General features: G+C 36.0%; 1 protein-coding gene across 1 annotated transcript; it reads left to right on the forward strand.

Annotated features, from left to right (window-relative positions):
- The first annotated feature begins 146 nt into the window (after positions 1–146).
- LOC117336264 (peroxisomal membrane protein PEX16-like) lies at positions 147–8825 on the forward strand. Its single transcript, XM_033896743.1, has 10 exons — positions 147–273; positions 1229–1341; positions 2018–2151; positions 2455–2575; positions 3112–3217; positions 3845–4003; positions 4531–4603; positions 5288–5407; positions 5779–5843; positions 6077–8825. Exons 1-10 carry the CDS (start codon positions 159–161, stop codon positions 6136–6138), a joined length of 1068 nt encoding a protein of 355 aa, XP_033752634.1. The 5' UTR covers positions 147–158; the 3' UTR covers positions 6139–8825.
- The last annotated feature ends 10568 nt before the right edge of the window (positions 8826–19393 follow it).

Consider the following 19393-nt stretch of genomic DNA (forward strand, 5'->3'; position numbering starts at 1 on the left):
TCTGATGTCCCTTATTCTAATAACTATATGAAAACAAAAATCACCTTCAAATACATATTATCCTGAAACTACTACGTTCCTCTTTCTTTCGGGTATTTTCTGTTCTTTTCGGTGACATTCATAAGACAAAATTAGAGAACTTCCGATAAGTGGACAAAATGGCGCACGTCGTGGAAAGAGGTTGGAAAAGATATCAACAGATTATAGGCGACAATCCTGAGACTGTCAGTCAGATTGAAACAACGTCCCGCGTTTTATCTTACATTATTGCAGGTGAGTGATGCCATGATTATGTAGTTTTCTACGAGCTCACCGTATGCGTTATCCATTGTCACCTGGTTTCTCTTGCCATGCAGCCATTTCAACTTTCGTTTTGTATTACGTTTTCAGTGAAGTACAATTTTTGTATGTGTACATGATTATGTTATATATGTATGTCATGACATTTTCCTTTCGAGTTTTCGCATATACACGTTTACTTATACTTTATATGTTATTCATAGACGCTTTCAATAACAGGTTCGTTTTATTTTAAGATCACTGAGATCAAGGGTCGTGTAAACATCGAAGTTGGTCGTTGAGTGTTCGGAGATCCATGATGCCCAAAATGTTGTTTTTTTTTGTTTTTTTTTTTACCATCGGATATTTTATATATTGATAATACGAAAAGAGATCAATTAAAATTCGTTAGGACGATGCAAGATTTTTTTCACATTAATGATTGCACTTTTAAGGAAAAAGTTCCTGCATTTCTATTAGTAATACAAATGTAGTATTTAGAGGAGATTTAATGGTTTGAATGGTATAACAGTTTTTCACTAGTATGACAGAATATTGATCTTTCACAAGTGCAAAGCAAGAGTGAAAAGTATAGAAATATTCAGACTGTGTAATCAACACAAACAATACTATGAGATTGATGATGCAGACTGAAATATCAATATTACAAACATATTAATCATTGATAATTTTACAATCTGTTTACATTAATTATGACCTTATAATTATAGAGCAGATTGCTCCATACTTTATCATCATGGCTATATTGAAGGTAATTATTGGATAAATACAGTATAATATCAAAGCTAGTACAGAACTGTTACACTGTAAGTGCCTTTCAGGATGCTGGGAATAATCATCTACATGTATATCATAATGCTTAACTTGTGTTATGAACATGAACAAACAAAGCATTTATTTATCTGATGTCCTCCATTTTATACCACAGGTCGGATTGATGATTCACAAGTCTTGTCAGAGTTGGTTTACCTTTCGTCCAATCTCCTGGTTTTCATCAATGACCAGATCTTGAAGAACTCTGCCAAGCTTATTCCAAAAGTGGTAAATGTCAAAGATGTTGTACATGTGTTTTCAAAGTATTTCTTTCATTAAAAAAAACCCAACAAAACTTAATAATAGTTATGTACTATCAGTGTATGAAAGTAAATATGAAATTTCCATAGGCAATTCGTCTACAGAAAATTGAAATCCCATTGCCTGAGCCATATTTCCATAGACCCATTTTGTAACACATATTGTTGGAAGCACATATTAGTAACTTTATGGTAACTATTTAGGTAGAACTGGTTTACCACCTCTGCCTATTGCTTGCACCAGCTATATAGACTAGTCAATGTTCTGTTGGCGTTAACACATGAAAATCTGATACATGATATGTGTATTGTTGTAAAATAGATGTCTGATATTAGGAAAAGATTGCATCTATCACTCCATGACTATAAAACCTATGTTAGAACCACAGGGACTAGACACAAACTCACTACCCTAAAGCCATAATACAGGTATTATATATATAGATTCTGTTAGTGGGAATTTGTGCCAAGCCCCTGTGTTGGAACTCCCTGCAGAAATGCCTCAAGAGATTTTCTTTCATACCCACAGCTTGAACACAACAACAAGTAAAAACAAAGTATTATGTTTTACATAAAAAAAACACCAAAAACATAATACGTAAAAATGTGTCTAGTATATATACCAATGATGCATCTGTTTTCAGTCATTGTCGCAAGAAAGAATCCAGAAGTTTTTGACAGTTCTTCAATATGCTGAGGTTTTCCTGGAGATGTCTGCTGCCAAATACTGGGATGAATCTGGGCGCTGGGTCCTCATTGTTGCTCTTCAGATAACAAAGTAACAAACCATTGTCTTAAATTATGAGTTAACAAATAGTTTAACGACGAACAAAGAAAATAATCTAAATATATAAATAAGGGCTTTTATAGAAACTGCAGCTTTCTACTTTGAGTTCCTGATCCTGCAGCTGGCATACACTGTACATATCTACAGTAGATACGTCTCGAATATCTTTATTAATGTCACGCGGCTATAATTTGTACAATATATATTGTTTATTGCTTTTATTTTCATTTTATGTCTTGATGCATAATTGTCTGTCCCTGCCTTAATGAAGATATTATTCACTTTCATTTCTAGGGCTGTTCTGAGACTGATGATGTTATGGGTAAACAAAGCTGGTATCCAGCCTTCTCCTCCTCTACAAGCGCTGGACCGTGACGCCCTCATACAGACCCAGTTCAAAACCAGCACAGCAAAGGTAAGGGGCCTAAAACCCTGGTAATTGCATTCTCATATCTTCACTCTAGAATCAAATTTAAGAATCTGGACAAGACAATAATTGTATGTCAGAAACTGCTTTCAATAATATCAGTGTTCGAAAGTAAAGGTGGTCCGATGGCCCGTGGCTATAGAGAACCTGGTCGGTCTATGTAAAATTTGTAAATGTTGGCCCGATTGGCTATGTAAAGTTTCGAGTCCTGACATACATTACAATTCATGTAAACAACATTCCAATATTTTCTGACAAAGGATCTTATGAAATCAGAACTTACAATTGAGGTGTTTTCACTGAGAACAGCATGTTATTGGCTTCAAACATTTGAGTGAGTATGAACTTGATGATGCAAGCGTTTGCGTGACACAGTTATGCTATTTCAACAATATGTATTTGACTTCGGCCATGGGATTTCAATTTTCTGTAGACCAATTGTCTAAGGAATTTTCATATATACTTTCGAACACTGTAATATGTCCTCATGTTATGTGGATGTAATTTGATGTTTTTTGTAACAGGAACTGAATGAATTTGAGGAGAACCTAGAAACAGAGTCAGAGACCATCAATGGATCAACATATAGCTTGAAGCGATCTGGACGGCTGATGAGAAAATTGTCCGCGGGTAAATAAAGTACCGTTTGAACTTGCCTTCTTTACAGGTATTTTGACCATGAGACAGATACAAAAAATGCAAAGCATTCTGTTAGCATTGAATTAGAGAAATGAGTTTCATAGATATATTTTCAACTGTTTGACATTTGCAATTTAAAAATTGATTAGTTCAGACTGACAATTTTTTTTTTTCGAATCAATTAATGATTTTCGGGGTATTTACATAGCCTTCTCCATTGTTTATCATCTCCTCATCTGCCTGGAATAATTTCTGCTCCGTCATTTTAGCTTCCTTTCGACAATCAAACTAATATTTCATGTACACTTTCCCTGGCATTTACTTGAGATTCCATTATGAAAATCATTGGTCAGGGTTATGAAGTGTTAATAAGAATAAGAAATCACTTTCTGTGTAATGAAAAGGACATTCTAGTTTTAGGCTTAAACTTATTTAAGAGTGTATCTAATTCCAATAATCATTTTCCATCAACTTAATGAAAAGGTAACAGGATTGGTATTTCCAAGTAATACACTTCTATGGGTATTGTTTTAACTTGCAGAACCATATATGTACAAAATTGCAAATTATTATTCAATTTAAACTGTAGAATTTCTGATCTGTGTTTATGATTTGCAGCGCCACCTATGAATTTCCGATCATGGAAGGTTCCAAAAGAACACGGAGGCCTGCAGGATGACAACCATAACAACAGACTTGCAATGTACACTCCCACCATGTTGTCATCTCAGCGGATGTGGGCGGAGACTCTCTACATCACACGCCCTCTCGCACACTGTATCCTTCCACTGGACCCTTAAAGGGAGAATGACATATGATGGCTGCTATGGGGACATACTACTTTAGACACTACAATGGGAAAATGAGGACATATGGCTCTTGGCACAACAAAGTTTATGGGGACACATTGCTTTAGGCATACAATGAGAAGATGAGGAAATATTGCTTTAAGTTTAAACACATTGCTTTAGAAACTACAGTGGGTAAAAAAGATATAATGCTTTGAACACTTTGCTTCAGACACAACAAGGGATTTATGAGGACACTTTGCTTTGGGACACTTCAAGGCATTCATGGTGATATATTGCTTTAGACACTAAAATGGGAAGATGAGGAAATATATATTGCTTTAGATGCCTTGCTCTGGACATAACAAGGGAACTATGGGGACATATTGCTTTAGACACTACAAGGGAATGCAGCTTTTATTTCTTTGGGCAGTTAAAAGGAATTATTTCACTTATGAGTTCGCCAGTGTTGATCCAGTTAATATCTGTTCATTCTGGGATCCTTAACTGCACTAGTATTGACAATGTACTTGTTTGGAGTGAAGTCTTGGAAACCTTGGCTCATTTCGGGGGGCATAGATATCTCAAGGTAGGTAACTCCAGGTTAATATGGAAGGTTGGTATATAGAGAAGCTGAAGTTACATGTTATGGGACCATTATATATGTTTTGTCCTGATTTAGCCCTATTTTTATTAATTTTCAGTTTGAACTATGAGTTGTTAATTAATTATTTCTAGCTCGCCTTTGAAGGGCAAATGAACATATGCAGGGGTGCAGCGTCCACTGGTTGTCCTCAGGTGTCAAATTTTACCTTTGAACAACTTCCTTTGATTAAACCAAAGGCACATAATAAAGATATTAGAGGCCGGAAGGTTCCATTGATAGAGCCCAAGGTCACAATGACCCTCTCTGATTGACCGGAAGACCTTATTCATTTCAGCATTGAAAAACAGAAGAGCGATACAGGCCCTTTGGGCCTGTTGTTTCCTGCATTTACATATCAAACTTGATTTGGGATATACATAAATCGCTGATTTAATAAAGAACTTTTCTCGTTTGATGTCTTTATAAGTCTGTTTCGAATGGGAGCTTCACAGTGGATGTACCTAGACCCATTTTATAAATTAGAGTTACCTCCCTTCGTTAGGGTCTACCTCCCTTTCCCTTTGTTAGGGACTTGCTTCCCATTATCCAAACATAGTTTGACAGAATGGGAAGAAGAGGAGGAAAAGAAAGGCACAGTTTGTGAACAGTTTTATTTTTTCGTTGTAGTCTGTGTATGATGGGCGATACAGAGAATCTGAACCCACACGAGAAGTCGGAGGTGAAGAAACGCACAATTATGTTGATGTTCTACCTTCTCAGATCACCGTTCTACGATCAGTACTCAAAGTAAGTAGACATATTACTGTATTCTATAATTAGGTCACGTTCTACGACCAGTACTCAAAGTAAGTAGACATATTACTGTACTCTATAATTAGGTCACGTTCTACGATCAGTACTCAAAGTAAGTAGACATATTACTGTACTCTATAATAAGATCACCGTTCTACGATCAGTACTCAAAGTAAGTAGACATATTACTGTACTCTATAATAAGATCACAGTTCTACGATCAGTACTCAAAGTAAGTAGACATATTACTGTACTCTATAATTAGATCACGGTTCCATGACATATACTCAATATGTAAACAAAATTTTAGTATACTAATCATCATTCATTATCGATGACTATTATAATGATGGTTTTTGTTACAGAATGAAAATCCTCTTCACTCTGAACATGCTGGCAGAAAATGTTCCACTGGTTGGGATCATCTTGCGTAAGTAACCGTATTACGTACCATACACAGATTTTACTTGTCCATATCTGAGTTATTTCCCTTTGAGCAGTTTTAATTTGACTCTCAAGTCATTTATCAACATTTGCAGGCCTGTGAAAAATTATGCCTGAAATGTTACACTAAAAGATTTTGTTTGCATAAATGAACATGCTTTTAACATTAAAAATGCCATAACTACACTCATAAGAACATTTATATTTTTATTTTCACAGGGCCACTCATTCAGTACCTACCAACCTGGCAGAGGATTTATTTCTACATGTGGTCAACATGAAGAGTTACTTCCCTTGGTTCTTACAAAATAATGCAAATATCTTATGCAGGATCTTTTTCAGATCCTGAACAGCTGAGGATTTTAAGTTTGTTCTATCACTTTCTCACTTTCTCAATTGATTAAATACTGCATTTATCCCCAAATAAGCCCTTGCCCACAAATTGGTCTTATGCTTTATTCAGTTTTTTAAAAGCATAAAGATTTTCTAAAATTTCAGCAATCTCGATAGGTTGATGATAGGAATTTACATCTCAAATAAATGTGTTGTTTTGTTGAAGTATTACATCAGAGAAAAAGTTGTTTTTGGTTTTTTTTTATAAAATTCATCAAAGAATTTTTACAAAGATGAGATAAACCTACAATTTGAAAGGGAAGTGATCATGAATTCTTAATTTCCAATATATCTGTTGATTTTTATAAATGTATTAATTATCAAAACTAATCAGATATTTCAAGATTGGTGATATTTACTTGATTATTATAAAGAAAAACAAATGAACTACATGGTATTTGAAATTTACTTCTTAAATTGTATTGGAGAAATAGGAGCTCAATTGATGTTGATAAAAACTGGGTCTTCGCTTTAACAATTTGCAGTCTCAGACTGAATTCATTTATTATGTGTTATTCATTTAGAATTGTTAAATAAAGGAAAGCTGTATTTGTTTGCATATATTGTTGATTTATAGACTTACACAGGCCTAGTCTAATGTCCAATCCTATTCACATGTAAAAGTGGAGGAAATAGGTTGAATGATGATAATAATGGGTTATACCGATAATTCAGAAGTTAACCAATGATAATTCAGAAGTTAACCAATGAAAATTCAGAAGTTAACCAATGATAATTCACAAGTTAACCAATGATAATTCACAAGTTAACCAATGATCATTCAGAAGTTAACCAATGATCATTCACAAGTTAACCAATGATAATTCAGAAGTTAACCAATGATCATTCACAAGTTAACCAATGATCATTCACAAGTTAACCAATGATCATTCACAAGTTAACCAATGGTCATTCACAGGTTAACCAATGATCATTCACAGGTTAACCAATGATCATTCACAAGTTAACCAATGATCATTCACAAGTTAACCAATGATCATTTACAAGTTAACCAATTATCATTCACAGGTTAACCAATGATCATTCACAAGTTAACCAATGATCATTCACAGGTTAACCAATGATCATTCACAAGTTAACCAATGATCATTCACAGGTTAACCAATGATCATTCACAAGTTAACCAATGATCATTCACAAGTTAACCAATATTGGGGATATTCTCATTGCTCATGCCTGTTATTGTTAGTCCCAAGGTTTTAAGGAAATTCTATCATTTTGACTTTTCTAAGTATCACAATATAAAAGTTTTATACATGTATAGTATCTATGGGGACCAATTATATAAACAGTATAAATTGTTGGTATACTTTTATACCTACTTAGTATTTACAAACAAGTGGATTTTTTTTTTACTTTTGATCAGTTTTATAAAAGTTTGATTTCATAATGACAAATGATGTCAAATATTCTATTCATGGCTTTGTTCACTATGTATACTCTGTTGATGTTTTTTATTTATTTATTTGCTAAATTGGGAGATAAAAATATATGGATACATTGAATTATCTTTCCATTGTTTATCTTTTAAACCTGTGTCTGTTATTATAATCACATTATTTTCACTGGCCATGTCCTGGTCTATATGCCGTATAGCTAATTTACCATTTTTAGTGTTGAATTGGGCTTTATAGTTTAAATGCATTTGTAACTTTACTGACTGGCCCTCCCATCACATGAATTTTGTTTTTACCAAGTAAAAATGTAATAAGGTTGGATAAAACATCTGACACAGTGGGGAATCACATGGCCTTAAGATACAAACTCAAAATGGCGGCCACCAGTGCAGAAAGCAAAATACTCATTACATAGGCTTTTCATTGTAGCGAGCATATGCTTCACTATAATTTAGACAAATCCATACCTCATGTGTGCTGGAACAGTCCGAAGATTTCAGTAACATTCTGACCAAAGTTTCAAATCGGGGCGATTCTCCACAATCTGTAAACTGACAAATTCCATTTAAAACTTTACATTCGTCAGAATGTTACGAAAGACTACGGACTGTTCTAGCACACATGAGGTATGGATTTGTCTAGATTATAGTATGACATATGCTCGTAACTATGAAAAGCCTATGTAATGAGTATTTTCAGTGTCTCATTTTATGCTTTCTTAACTGTTAGCTGCAGTTTTAAGTTTGTGATATTCACCATCTTCAGATCACGTGATTCCCCACCGTGCCTGTACAGTTGGTTGTTTATCAACAGAAATAACAAATAATCTTACTACATATGGTTATGTGTAAATGTTAACTGTAATGAAGTGAGGAATGACTGCTTGTATAAATGAATTAAAATGGATGCTGGACTTCGATATGGAATTGTAAGGATTGAATGTTTCAGTAATTAAGAGGATGTTTCAGAAATATACTTATATAATTGTGTATTTTCATGGTTTCTCACTTTCTATGTCTATACAGTACAAATGATGATTCATGCTTGTGAGGCCCATTCCTCCTGATGATATGAAAGATTTTACAGAACAGAAATAGAAATATAAATATTATAAAAATAAAAAAAATTATCATTTTCAGGAAACATACACAAACACATGAGCATTGTTGTTTTTTTTGTTTTTTGTTGTTGTTTTTTTTCATTTGTATTTTTTTTTAATTTTATTTCATTCAATTTTTTTTTTTTCATTTTTTTTTTTCATTTTTAAATTTATATTACAAAAATTGATTTTTTTTTGTTTTCATGGTAAATACTCAAATGTGATTGGTCGAAAAATTATTTTCATTCTTCTATGAAAGAAATTCCGAGAATGGCACGAAAAATGTGACGTCACAATACGACAATTGACGTTGCGTATTGATTTGAGAAAAAGAATCCCATTTAAAACCAGTAAAATTGTACATAAAACATGTTTTAAATTAGAAAATCATTTTCAAAAATTAATTATAAGCGTTGATGTCAATTATTTTTTAGTTTCATCGGGGTATGAAACAAATTTTGTTTGCAAACTGTATGAATCCGCGTAAATTGTATTTTGGAATAAGAACCAATAAACTTATAAAATTATAGAGTTTATTGTAACTTGATTCTGCAGTCACTGTATCAGCTCTCATGTGTATGGCTTACTTCAACAATGTTAGAAGTTTTACATGACGAGATGCAAGAGACAGGCGCCATCATATCCGATAGAAAAAGGGCCGACCAGCGACCTTTTATGTTATAGGAGTAGTGTATGGCTGTCTTTAATATTTCTAGATCATAAATTTTGCAGTACAACTGCGAAGATGGTAGTGAGAGAATGTTGGTGAACTGGAACATTTGAGTGAGAAACGAATTATTGTTATTTTTGTTAATTGAAGATGTATCCAATTTGATTTTTTTAAATGTTTATACATGTACCTGTACCTAATTTGTGTTTCAATAATGGTGTAAAATTTTGAGATTTCAGCTAAGTTAATTTAAATGTCCTCGACAGTGATTTGAATCAACATGTTTAATTGTATTAATTTTAAATTAACTTTTGTGTGTATTTTTACATTTTGTTTTATATGTCCAATCAATTCATAGCAATCAGAAATATGAAAATAGAAAGATTTAAAAATAAAAAGACGATGTCAAAAATCAATTTTTAGATTCATGCAATGATTTATGGTTTCTGTAGAGTTTGTAGCATTTACTTGTGTGACACAATTCATAACAAGTGTAACACAAATTATTACATGGGTGACACGACCAATCATGTGTGACACGATCCATTACATGTGTGACACGACCCATTACACGTGTGACACGACCCATTACATGTGTGACATGACCCATTTCATTTGTGACCCGACCCATTACATGTGTAACAATACCCATAACATGTGTGACATGATCCATTACATGTGTGACACGACCCATTACATGTGTGACACGAACCGTTACATGTGTGACAATACCCATTACATGTGTGGCACGACCGAATTTCATGTGACACAACCCATTACATGTGTGACATGACCCATTTCATGTGTGACATGACCCATTTCATTTGTGACACAACCCATTACATGTGTAACAATACCCATAACATGTGTGACATGATCCATTACATGTGTGACACGACCCATTACATGTGTGACATGACCCATTACATGTGTGACACGACCCATTACATGTGTAACACGACCCATTACATGTGTGACACGACCCATTACATGTGTGACATGACCCATTACATGTGTGACACGACCCATTACATGTGTGACATGACCCATTTCAGGTGACACGACCCATTACATGTGTAACATGACCCTTTACATGTGTGACACGACCGATTACATGTGTGACATGACCCTTTACATGTGTGACATGACCCATTACATGTGTGACACGACCCATTACATGTGTGACATGACCCATTACATGTGTGACACGACCCATTACATGTGTGACATGACCCATTTCAGGTGACACGACCCATTACATGTGTAACACGACCCATTACATGTGTGACACGACCCATTACATGTGTGACATGACCCTTTACATGTGTGACACCACCCATTACATGTGTAACACGACCCATTACATGTGTGACACCACCCATTACATGTGTGACACGAACCGTTATATGTGTGACACCACCCATTACATATGTGACATGACCCATTGCATGTGTGACACGACCCATTGCATGTGTGACATGACCCATTGCATATGTGACACGACCCATTACATGTGTGACATGACCCATTGCATGTGTGACATGACCCATTACATGTGTGACATGACCCATTACATGTGTGACACGACCCATTACATGTGTGACACGACCCATTACATGTGTGACATGACCCATTGCATATGTGACACGACCCATTACATGTGTGACATGACCCATTACATGTGTGACATGACCCATTACATGTGTGACACGACCCATTACATGTGTGACACCACCCATTACATGTGTGACACCACCCATTACATGTGTGACACGACCCATCACATGTATGACACGACCCATTACATGTGTGACACGATCCATTACATGTGTGACATGACCCATTTCATGTGTGACACGAACCGTTACATGTGTGACACCACCCGTTACATGTGTAACACGACCCATTACTTGTGTAACACGACCCATTACACGTGTGACACGACCCATTACATGTGTGACATGACCCATTTCATTTGTGACCCGACCCATTACATGTGTAACAATACCCATAACATGTGTGACATGATCCATTACATGTGTGACACGACCCATTACATGTGTGACACGAACCGTTACATGTGTGACAATACCCATTACATGTGTGACACGACCGAATTTCATGTGACACAACCCATTACATGTGTGACATGACCCATTTCATGTGTGACATGACCCATTTCATTTGTGACACAACCCATTACATGTGTAACAATACCCATAACATGTGTGACATGATCCATTACATGTGTGACACGACCCATTACATGTGTGACATGACCCATTACATGTGTGACACGACCCATTACATGTGTAACACGACCCATTACATGTGTGACACGACCCATTACATGTGTGACATGACCCATTACATGTGTGACACGACCCATTACATGTGTGACATGACCCATTTCAGGTGACACGACCCATTACATGTGTAACATGACCCTTTACATGTGTGACACGACCCATTACATGTGTGACATGACCCTTTACATGTGTGACATGACCCATTACATGTGTGACATGACCCATTTCAGGTGACACGACCCATTACATGTGTAACACGACCCATTACATGTGTAACACGACCCATTACATGTGTGACATGACCCTTTACATGTGTGACACCACCCATTACATGTGTAACACGACCCATTACATGTGTGACACCACCCATTACATGTGTGACACGAACCGTTATATGTGTGACACCACCCATTACATGTGTGACATGACCCATTGCATGTGTGACACGACCCATTGCATGTGTGACATGACCCATTGCATATGTGACACGACCCATTACATGTGTGACATGACCCATTGCATGTGTGACATGACCCATTACATGTGTGACATGACCCATTACATGTGTGACACGACCCATTACATGTGTGACACGACCCATTACATGTGTGACATGACCCATTGCATATGTGACACGACCCATTACATGTGTGACATGACCCATTACATGTGTGACATGACCCATTACATGTGTGACACGACCCATTACATGTGTAACACGACCCATTACATGTGTGACACCACCCATTACATGTGTGACACCACCCATTACATGTGTGACACGACCCATCACATGTATGACACGACCCATTACATGTGTGACACGATCCATTACATGTGTGACATGACCCATTTCATGTGTGACACGAACCGTTACATGTGTGACACCACCCGTTACATGTGTAACACGACCCATTACTTGTGTAACACGACCCATTACATGTGTGACATGACCCATTACATGTGTGACACGAACCGTTACATGTGTGACACGACCCATTACATGTGTGACATGACCCATTACATGTGTGACACGACCCATTACATGTGTGACATGACCCATTTCAGGTGACACGACCCATTACATGTGTGACACGACCCATTACATGTGTGACACGACCCATTACATGTGTGACACGATCCATTACATGTGTGACATGACCCATTTCATGTGTGACACGACCCATTACATGTGTGACAATACCCATTACATGTGTGACATGACCCATTACATGTGTGACACGACCCATTTCATTTGTGACACGACCCATTACATGTGTGACACGACCCATTACATGTGAGACACAACCCATTACATGTGAGACACGAACCGTTACATGTGTGACACGACCCATTACATGTGTAACACGACCCATTACATGTGTGACACGACCCGTTACATGTGTGACACGACCCATTACATGTGTGACACGATCCATTACATGTATGACACGACCCATTACATGTGTGACACGACCCATTACATGTGTGACACGACCCATTACATGTGTGACACGACCCATTACATGTGTGACACAACCTATTACATGCGTGACACGACCCATTACATTTGTTACACAACTTATTATATATTTGATAAGTCTGTGTTGCTATCAATCATCAATATAATATATCGAATTGGAACATAGTTTCATTAACCATTGGTCAACTGCATATCCTGATTTCGTAAATAACGGTGCTATTAGTCAAATTGAGCCCTATAAGGAAATGCGTTTCCAAGGGCAGCCATCGAGACTGTAACCCCGGCCTTGGACATCAAGGATGACAATTTTGAGAGTGATGAGAAGATCAGAGGAAATATATGAATTCTAAGTCAAGAAATCTTTCTCTCTAACTTAAACATACGTTGATTCTAGACAATACATCGAATGACATCCTCACCTTGAAAGGACGATTGCCAACACATAATATTACAGATATTTATAACCCTCTGTCCATGCGTGTTTTATATCATGAGGTGATAATCATATATAATATGGACTGTGGGTTGGGGATTTGTGCCAATTTCTGCGAGTAATATTTGATCAAATGATGCATTTAACAATGTTTTGAAGTGGGGAAAAAAATGTTATCAAGTACTAGTAATTGAATTAATATTATCAAACATTTAAAATAATGTTATCAAACAATCAAAATAATGTCATTAAGCAAATGAAATAATGTTATAAAGCAATTAAAATAAAATTCATATAATTATATATTTTTATTTTCTAAAATGTATATTATATTCGCGTATGACAAAACACAAACAATGAAAGATAACGTCAAAAGCAATTAGCGCTAGTAAACTTAAAACCAAACAATTAGCGGTAATCAATTAAAACCAAACAATAAGCGCTAATCAATTAAAACCAAACAATTAGCGCTAATCAATTAAAACCGAACAATTAACGCTAATCAATTATACCGAACAATTAACGCTAATCAATTAAAACCAAACAATTAACGCTTATCAATTAAAACCGAACAATTAACGCTAATCAATTAAAACCGAACAATTGGCGCATTTCGCATTTCGCTTCCTCTTACTAGTAATACAATGACAGTCATATCAACTTTCTTACTTGATTGATAGCATTTTTAATTGCTTGATAACATGTTTTTTATTGCATAACATTATTTTAATTTTATTATAATATTATTTCAATTAACTAGTTATGGTTTATTTACAGACTAGCGTTTGTAAACATCAATAGACATCACTCAATATGAATACTGATATAGTCCCTATTTTCACTGTCACGTGCTCGTATATGTACAAAATGCATCTGTTAATAGACATTTGCATATAAAGCTAAGTGAGATGTGTAGAACCAGTCCTATGTCTTGTGTTGTCCTCTTGGTTAAAGTACGTTAATTTCGCGATACGTGAAGAAGGGCCAACGGAAATCCTGTGACCCCTTTTTGACAGACGCCTGATTTATGGGAAGAGTATTGGTGTCCAATGTATGGCAGTCTGACCCGTATACGAAATATTGTGTAAAATTTGTAAACTTCATTCATTGCCCGCCAGGTACACGTCTTTGATATCCCCTTCCCATAGCTGTCGACAAAGACTGTGTGTCAATGTTATCATAATCACCCCAGATCTGGGTAAACAAAAAAAACGCTGATGGAAGATAGCCTAAATATTGACAGCTGTTTTTTATTCACACACTTTAAGTCCGTGCTCCATTCAATATTTTCAGTATAACATGCATGGGCACAACAGGACGTGTATTTCTAGGTTACCTACATACAACTGTAAATAATTCACTTGTTTGTTTTGTTTTTATTTTTGTCTAAGCACTTTTGTTGACGAAACTGTATAGTGTTTTACCGGAACAAAGAAAGCCATGGAATAATTTACCTATATATATGTAGCTACCTACCATGTCGGTTTTTGACGACTTGAAACATAATATTAACTTTGATTTTACTTTGTATAACGAACTCTTGACTTTATATATCGTGTTAGAACAAATTATGGTCTGTTGAGTATTTCTGGTCATTACTTGACAATCGCAACATCTGGTGGAAATATACTGAAATCCGGATTGTCGGAAATTTTCCCGCGGTGTTTTACTGAACCAAGTCCCCGAGGAAAATGTGTTTCTTAGGTTTGTAGCTGTTTTCCTGAGTAAATAACACAACGACTAGGGTCTTGAGATTTGGAAAATCAAAAATATACACTCCTACTGAAAATAGAATGACGTAGGATTCGAGGTGTAAAAGGCGGGAATTCTCCAGGTGGGGGTTCCCCATCCCCAGTGTACTGTAAATGTCGGGGTTACTGTCTTTCGAGTACCAGTGTGCTCTTATATGCCATTCCGATAGAAAAAACTTCAAACTTTAATTTGATATATTTCACATCATTTGAACTTCAAACGAGTGAATGAAAGGATGGGGTCACTAATAATAACATATAGTAAATTATTTAGTTGTGTGAGTCCTGATCTGTATACATCGTGACTTTGTGTACAAATAAACATGATCTAAAAAAAAGTCACAAGAATCGATCGGGGATTTCAGAAAACTTTACCTTGGTAATTTTGTAATAAAAGATTCTATAATTCTATTGTGTTTATTTTACATAATCTTTTAATGAGTTTATAGAATTCATAAGTTATACGTGTCGTTGAATTACGGTAATAATAGTAAGCTAAAGTTTGAGACTTGACAAAATTCCCGATCCATTATCCATATATATTACAGTTATAGGTATATAAACCGTGGGTTCAGAATTTGTGCCAAGTCTCTGAGAGTAGAACAACGAAAATTACAATTGTAATTGCGACACAATCGTGTGATTCCGGAAATTAAATCGTTCCCTAGCCGTCGACAATCGAGAAATTACAATTCCCCCCGACAATTTATTCCATTTATTAAGCACGGTGTTCTTGAATAATAAAAAAAACAAACAAAAAACGTTTGGAATAGTTTTTAGCAGTATTTCATGCAAGGACATATTATTGAACAGCGAACAGAAGTTACACCTTTTGAGAATCAAAATCCTACATTCTTCGTTCCGTCAAATTATGAGATAAAAGGTATTTTTGTGGATATTCGATAAAAGAAAAACCCAAATGTTGTCAGTTGGGAAACCTCTATACACGTAAATGTTAGCATAACATTTTACAATCTAAATATTGCAGTATATATTCTGCTGAACCTTACAGTGGTGTTTTGAAATTAAACAAGTTTAATCCGACTGCATGGTACACATTGACTCCGCCAGGTGGCTACCTAGCTATGACGTCTCGCGCACACGTGGCCATGGCATGGACGTTGTTATTTTCCGTTGGTGACGTTGTTTTAGATGACACTGTGTGCCCGGTGCTTGTATATCATAACATTTACATTTTTTTATTTGAGTAAACAAGTTGAGAGAACACACTGCGAGAGGGATCACATTTCAATTAGATAGGTTTATTATTTATGGTCGGAGTGAAATATAATATAATATAACATTGCATTTATCATTTTTAAGCTAAATCCTAGACTGGACTACCTGCCGTAGTTTTTCTTCTCTCCGCTAGGCTTTGCTTCGAAAATACGTATTCATGAGCGCAGCCTAGCGGAGAGAAATGGTAATAAGGCAGGTAATTCAGTCTTAAGGTAAATCCTAGACATCGCACGACCAAGACAGTGGCCTGACGGATGGGGCCAAATAGGGGGAAATAAAGGCAGCTCAAATTCTTTCTTCTCCTGCAGGGAAAAACTGGAACTTTGTCCAAATTGATGTAACGTGTCTTTTTGGGTAAAGGAATATGCTTTGTATAAAAGGTTGGTTTGAACCTCTTTGGGTCTAAGGTGCTGAGCTCAATATGGGAAAATAGCAAATTCTTTGAAAGCGTTCTCGGTTGAATGTTTTGCAGTAGTCACTGATATCCATGTAAAAGATACAGGCCCTCTGGGCCTCTTGTGTTTAAGTCAACAAACACCATTGATTTACATGTAAATTCGATTTCTCTACTGCATTTTAATATTTATTTCTCTCTCCATACACTCAATACCTCTGACTGATTTGCCGTGAAAACATCTGTTTGATTAAAGTTACAAAACATCTGTTTGACTTTCGTAGCTCGATAATCCTCTCTAGCATGCACTGTAAAAACTCGTTATCACCTACATTTAATACTAGTCTCTACTGTAACCTTTGTATAACGAACTTTACATAGAGTGTAGTCTGTCTCTACCGGAATCTCTATATAACGAAATTTACAAAGATTGTAGTCTGTCTTTACCGGAACCTCCATATAACGAACAATACATTAAGTGTAGTCTGTCTCTACCGGAACCTCTACATAACGAAATTTACAAAGATTGTAGTCTGTCTCTACCGGAACCTCCATATAACGAACAATACATTAAGTGTAGTCTGTCTCTACCGGAACCTTTGTATAACGAACTTTACATAAAGTGTAGTCTGTCTCTACCGGAACCTCTATATAATGAACTATACACAGATTGTAGTCGGTCTCTACCGGAATTTCTATATAACGAACTAAATATAAAGTGTAGTCTGTCTCTACCGGAACCTCTACATAACGAAATTTACATAGAGTGTAATCTGTCTCTACCGGAACCTCTATATTACGAACTTAAAAAAAGTGTAATATGTCTCTACCAGAACCTCTACATAACGAACTATATATAGATTGTAGTCTGTCTTTACCGGAACCTCTATATAACGAACAATACATTAAGTGTAGTATGTCTCTACCAGAACCTCTATATAACGAACTATACAAAGATTGTAGTCTGTCTCTACCGGAATTTCTATATAACGAACTTAAAAAAAGTGTAGTATGTCTCTACCGGAACGTCTACATAACGAACTAAATATAAAGTGTAGTCTGTCTCTACCGAAACCTCTATATAACGAAATATACATAAAGTGTAGTCTGTCTCTTCCGGAACCTCTATTATATAACGAACTATACATAAAGTATAGTCTGTCTCTACCGAAACCTCTATACAACGAACTATATACACAGTGTACCTGTTGAAAACGGAACTATATATAATCTGAATGTACATGAATGACTTTGGTTTGTTTTTGTTTAACGTCCTATTAACAGCCAGGGTCATTTAAGGACGTGCCAGGTTTTGGAGGTGGAGGAAAGCCGGAGTACCCGGAGAAAAACCACCGGCCTACGGTCAGCACCTGGCAACTGCCCCACGTAGGTATCGAACTCGCAACCCAGAAGTGGAGGGCTAGTGTTAAATGAATGACACCCCTGCTTTTAAATGTGATGAATATTGTGTAACTTCCGTTATCTAAGTGATGGAGTTCCCATTTATTTGTCGTTACCAACCCCTGTACACTCTGACCTCGTCCACGGGTACCCGTAACGATATTGCCCAGGACCTAGACCAAACAAGATCTTTCCATACATGCACATCGTAGCGATTACCTGTGTTTCGACATTGTGATTTGTAATGGGAAAAAAAACTTCTATCGTTGAAAACTCGACAGGAAATAATCAATATTTTGCCTATAATGATTTTCGTACAGCCTAGATACCCACGACGACGGAACACATGCCAATACCGCCATTGCAATTATCAATCTCCTTAAAAAAGATTTATAAGTGATGTATCGTGTAGGTCCCTATTTTCGTCTAGTTTACTAGCTAACGCAAAGAGCTGTTATAATTCAAATGGATAAGATATCAAAACCTATAATCTACGATGACCTCGGGTTGTCAAATATTTATATGTCATTGTGACGTCATCAAGATGTGATTCACCAATAACATAAATTTCACAATACTGATAACAGGTTGAATGCATGCGTCGACCTGCACCTTGACATCCAGCTGACACAGTGCGCCAGTTTCCTACCGCCACGTAACCGGGTGCACCGCGGTTACATAAAACCCATATACGTAGACATGGCTCTTTTACAGAGTTAACAAAACTTTTTTTCTTTTGTTTTGTTTAACATTATAAAAGTGATATTTAAAAAACGTAAATGATCTGTCTGAATAAACATACAAAGCACTGTTAAGGTATATGGTGTTTATTGAGAACATTTTATCTTTAGACGTTAAGGTAACCAAACTTCTTCACGAATAGGGTTGTAGTCAGTTTACTCTCCGATAAAGTTGAAAACTAGGTCAAGGAAAACAATATAAAATC

Source organism: Pecten maximus, chromosome 10, assembly GCF_902652985.1.
Source record: "Pecten maximus chromosome 10, xPecMax1.1, whole genome shotgun sequence".
NCBI lineage: Eukaryota > Metazoa > Mollusca > Bivalvia > Pectinida > Pectinidae > Pecten > Pecten maximus.

What these genes read in the sequence shown, in the direction of transcription:
- LOC117336264 (XM_033896743.1), top strand. Translation starts at nt 159, where the DNA reads ATGGCGCACGTCGTGGAAAGAGGTTGGAAAAGATATCAACAGATTATA. An exon ending in GATGAGAAAATTGTCCGCGG is followed by an intron (nt 3,218 to 3,844) that starts GTAAATAAAGTA and finishes TATGATTTGCAG; the next exon opens with CGCCACCTATGAATTTCCGA. An exon ending in TTCTACGATCAGTACTCAAA is followed by an intron (nt 5,408 to 5,778) that starts GTAAGTAGACAT and finishes TTTTTGTTACAG; the next exon opens with AATGAAAATCCTCTTCACTC.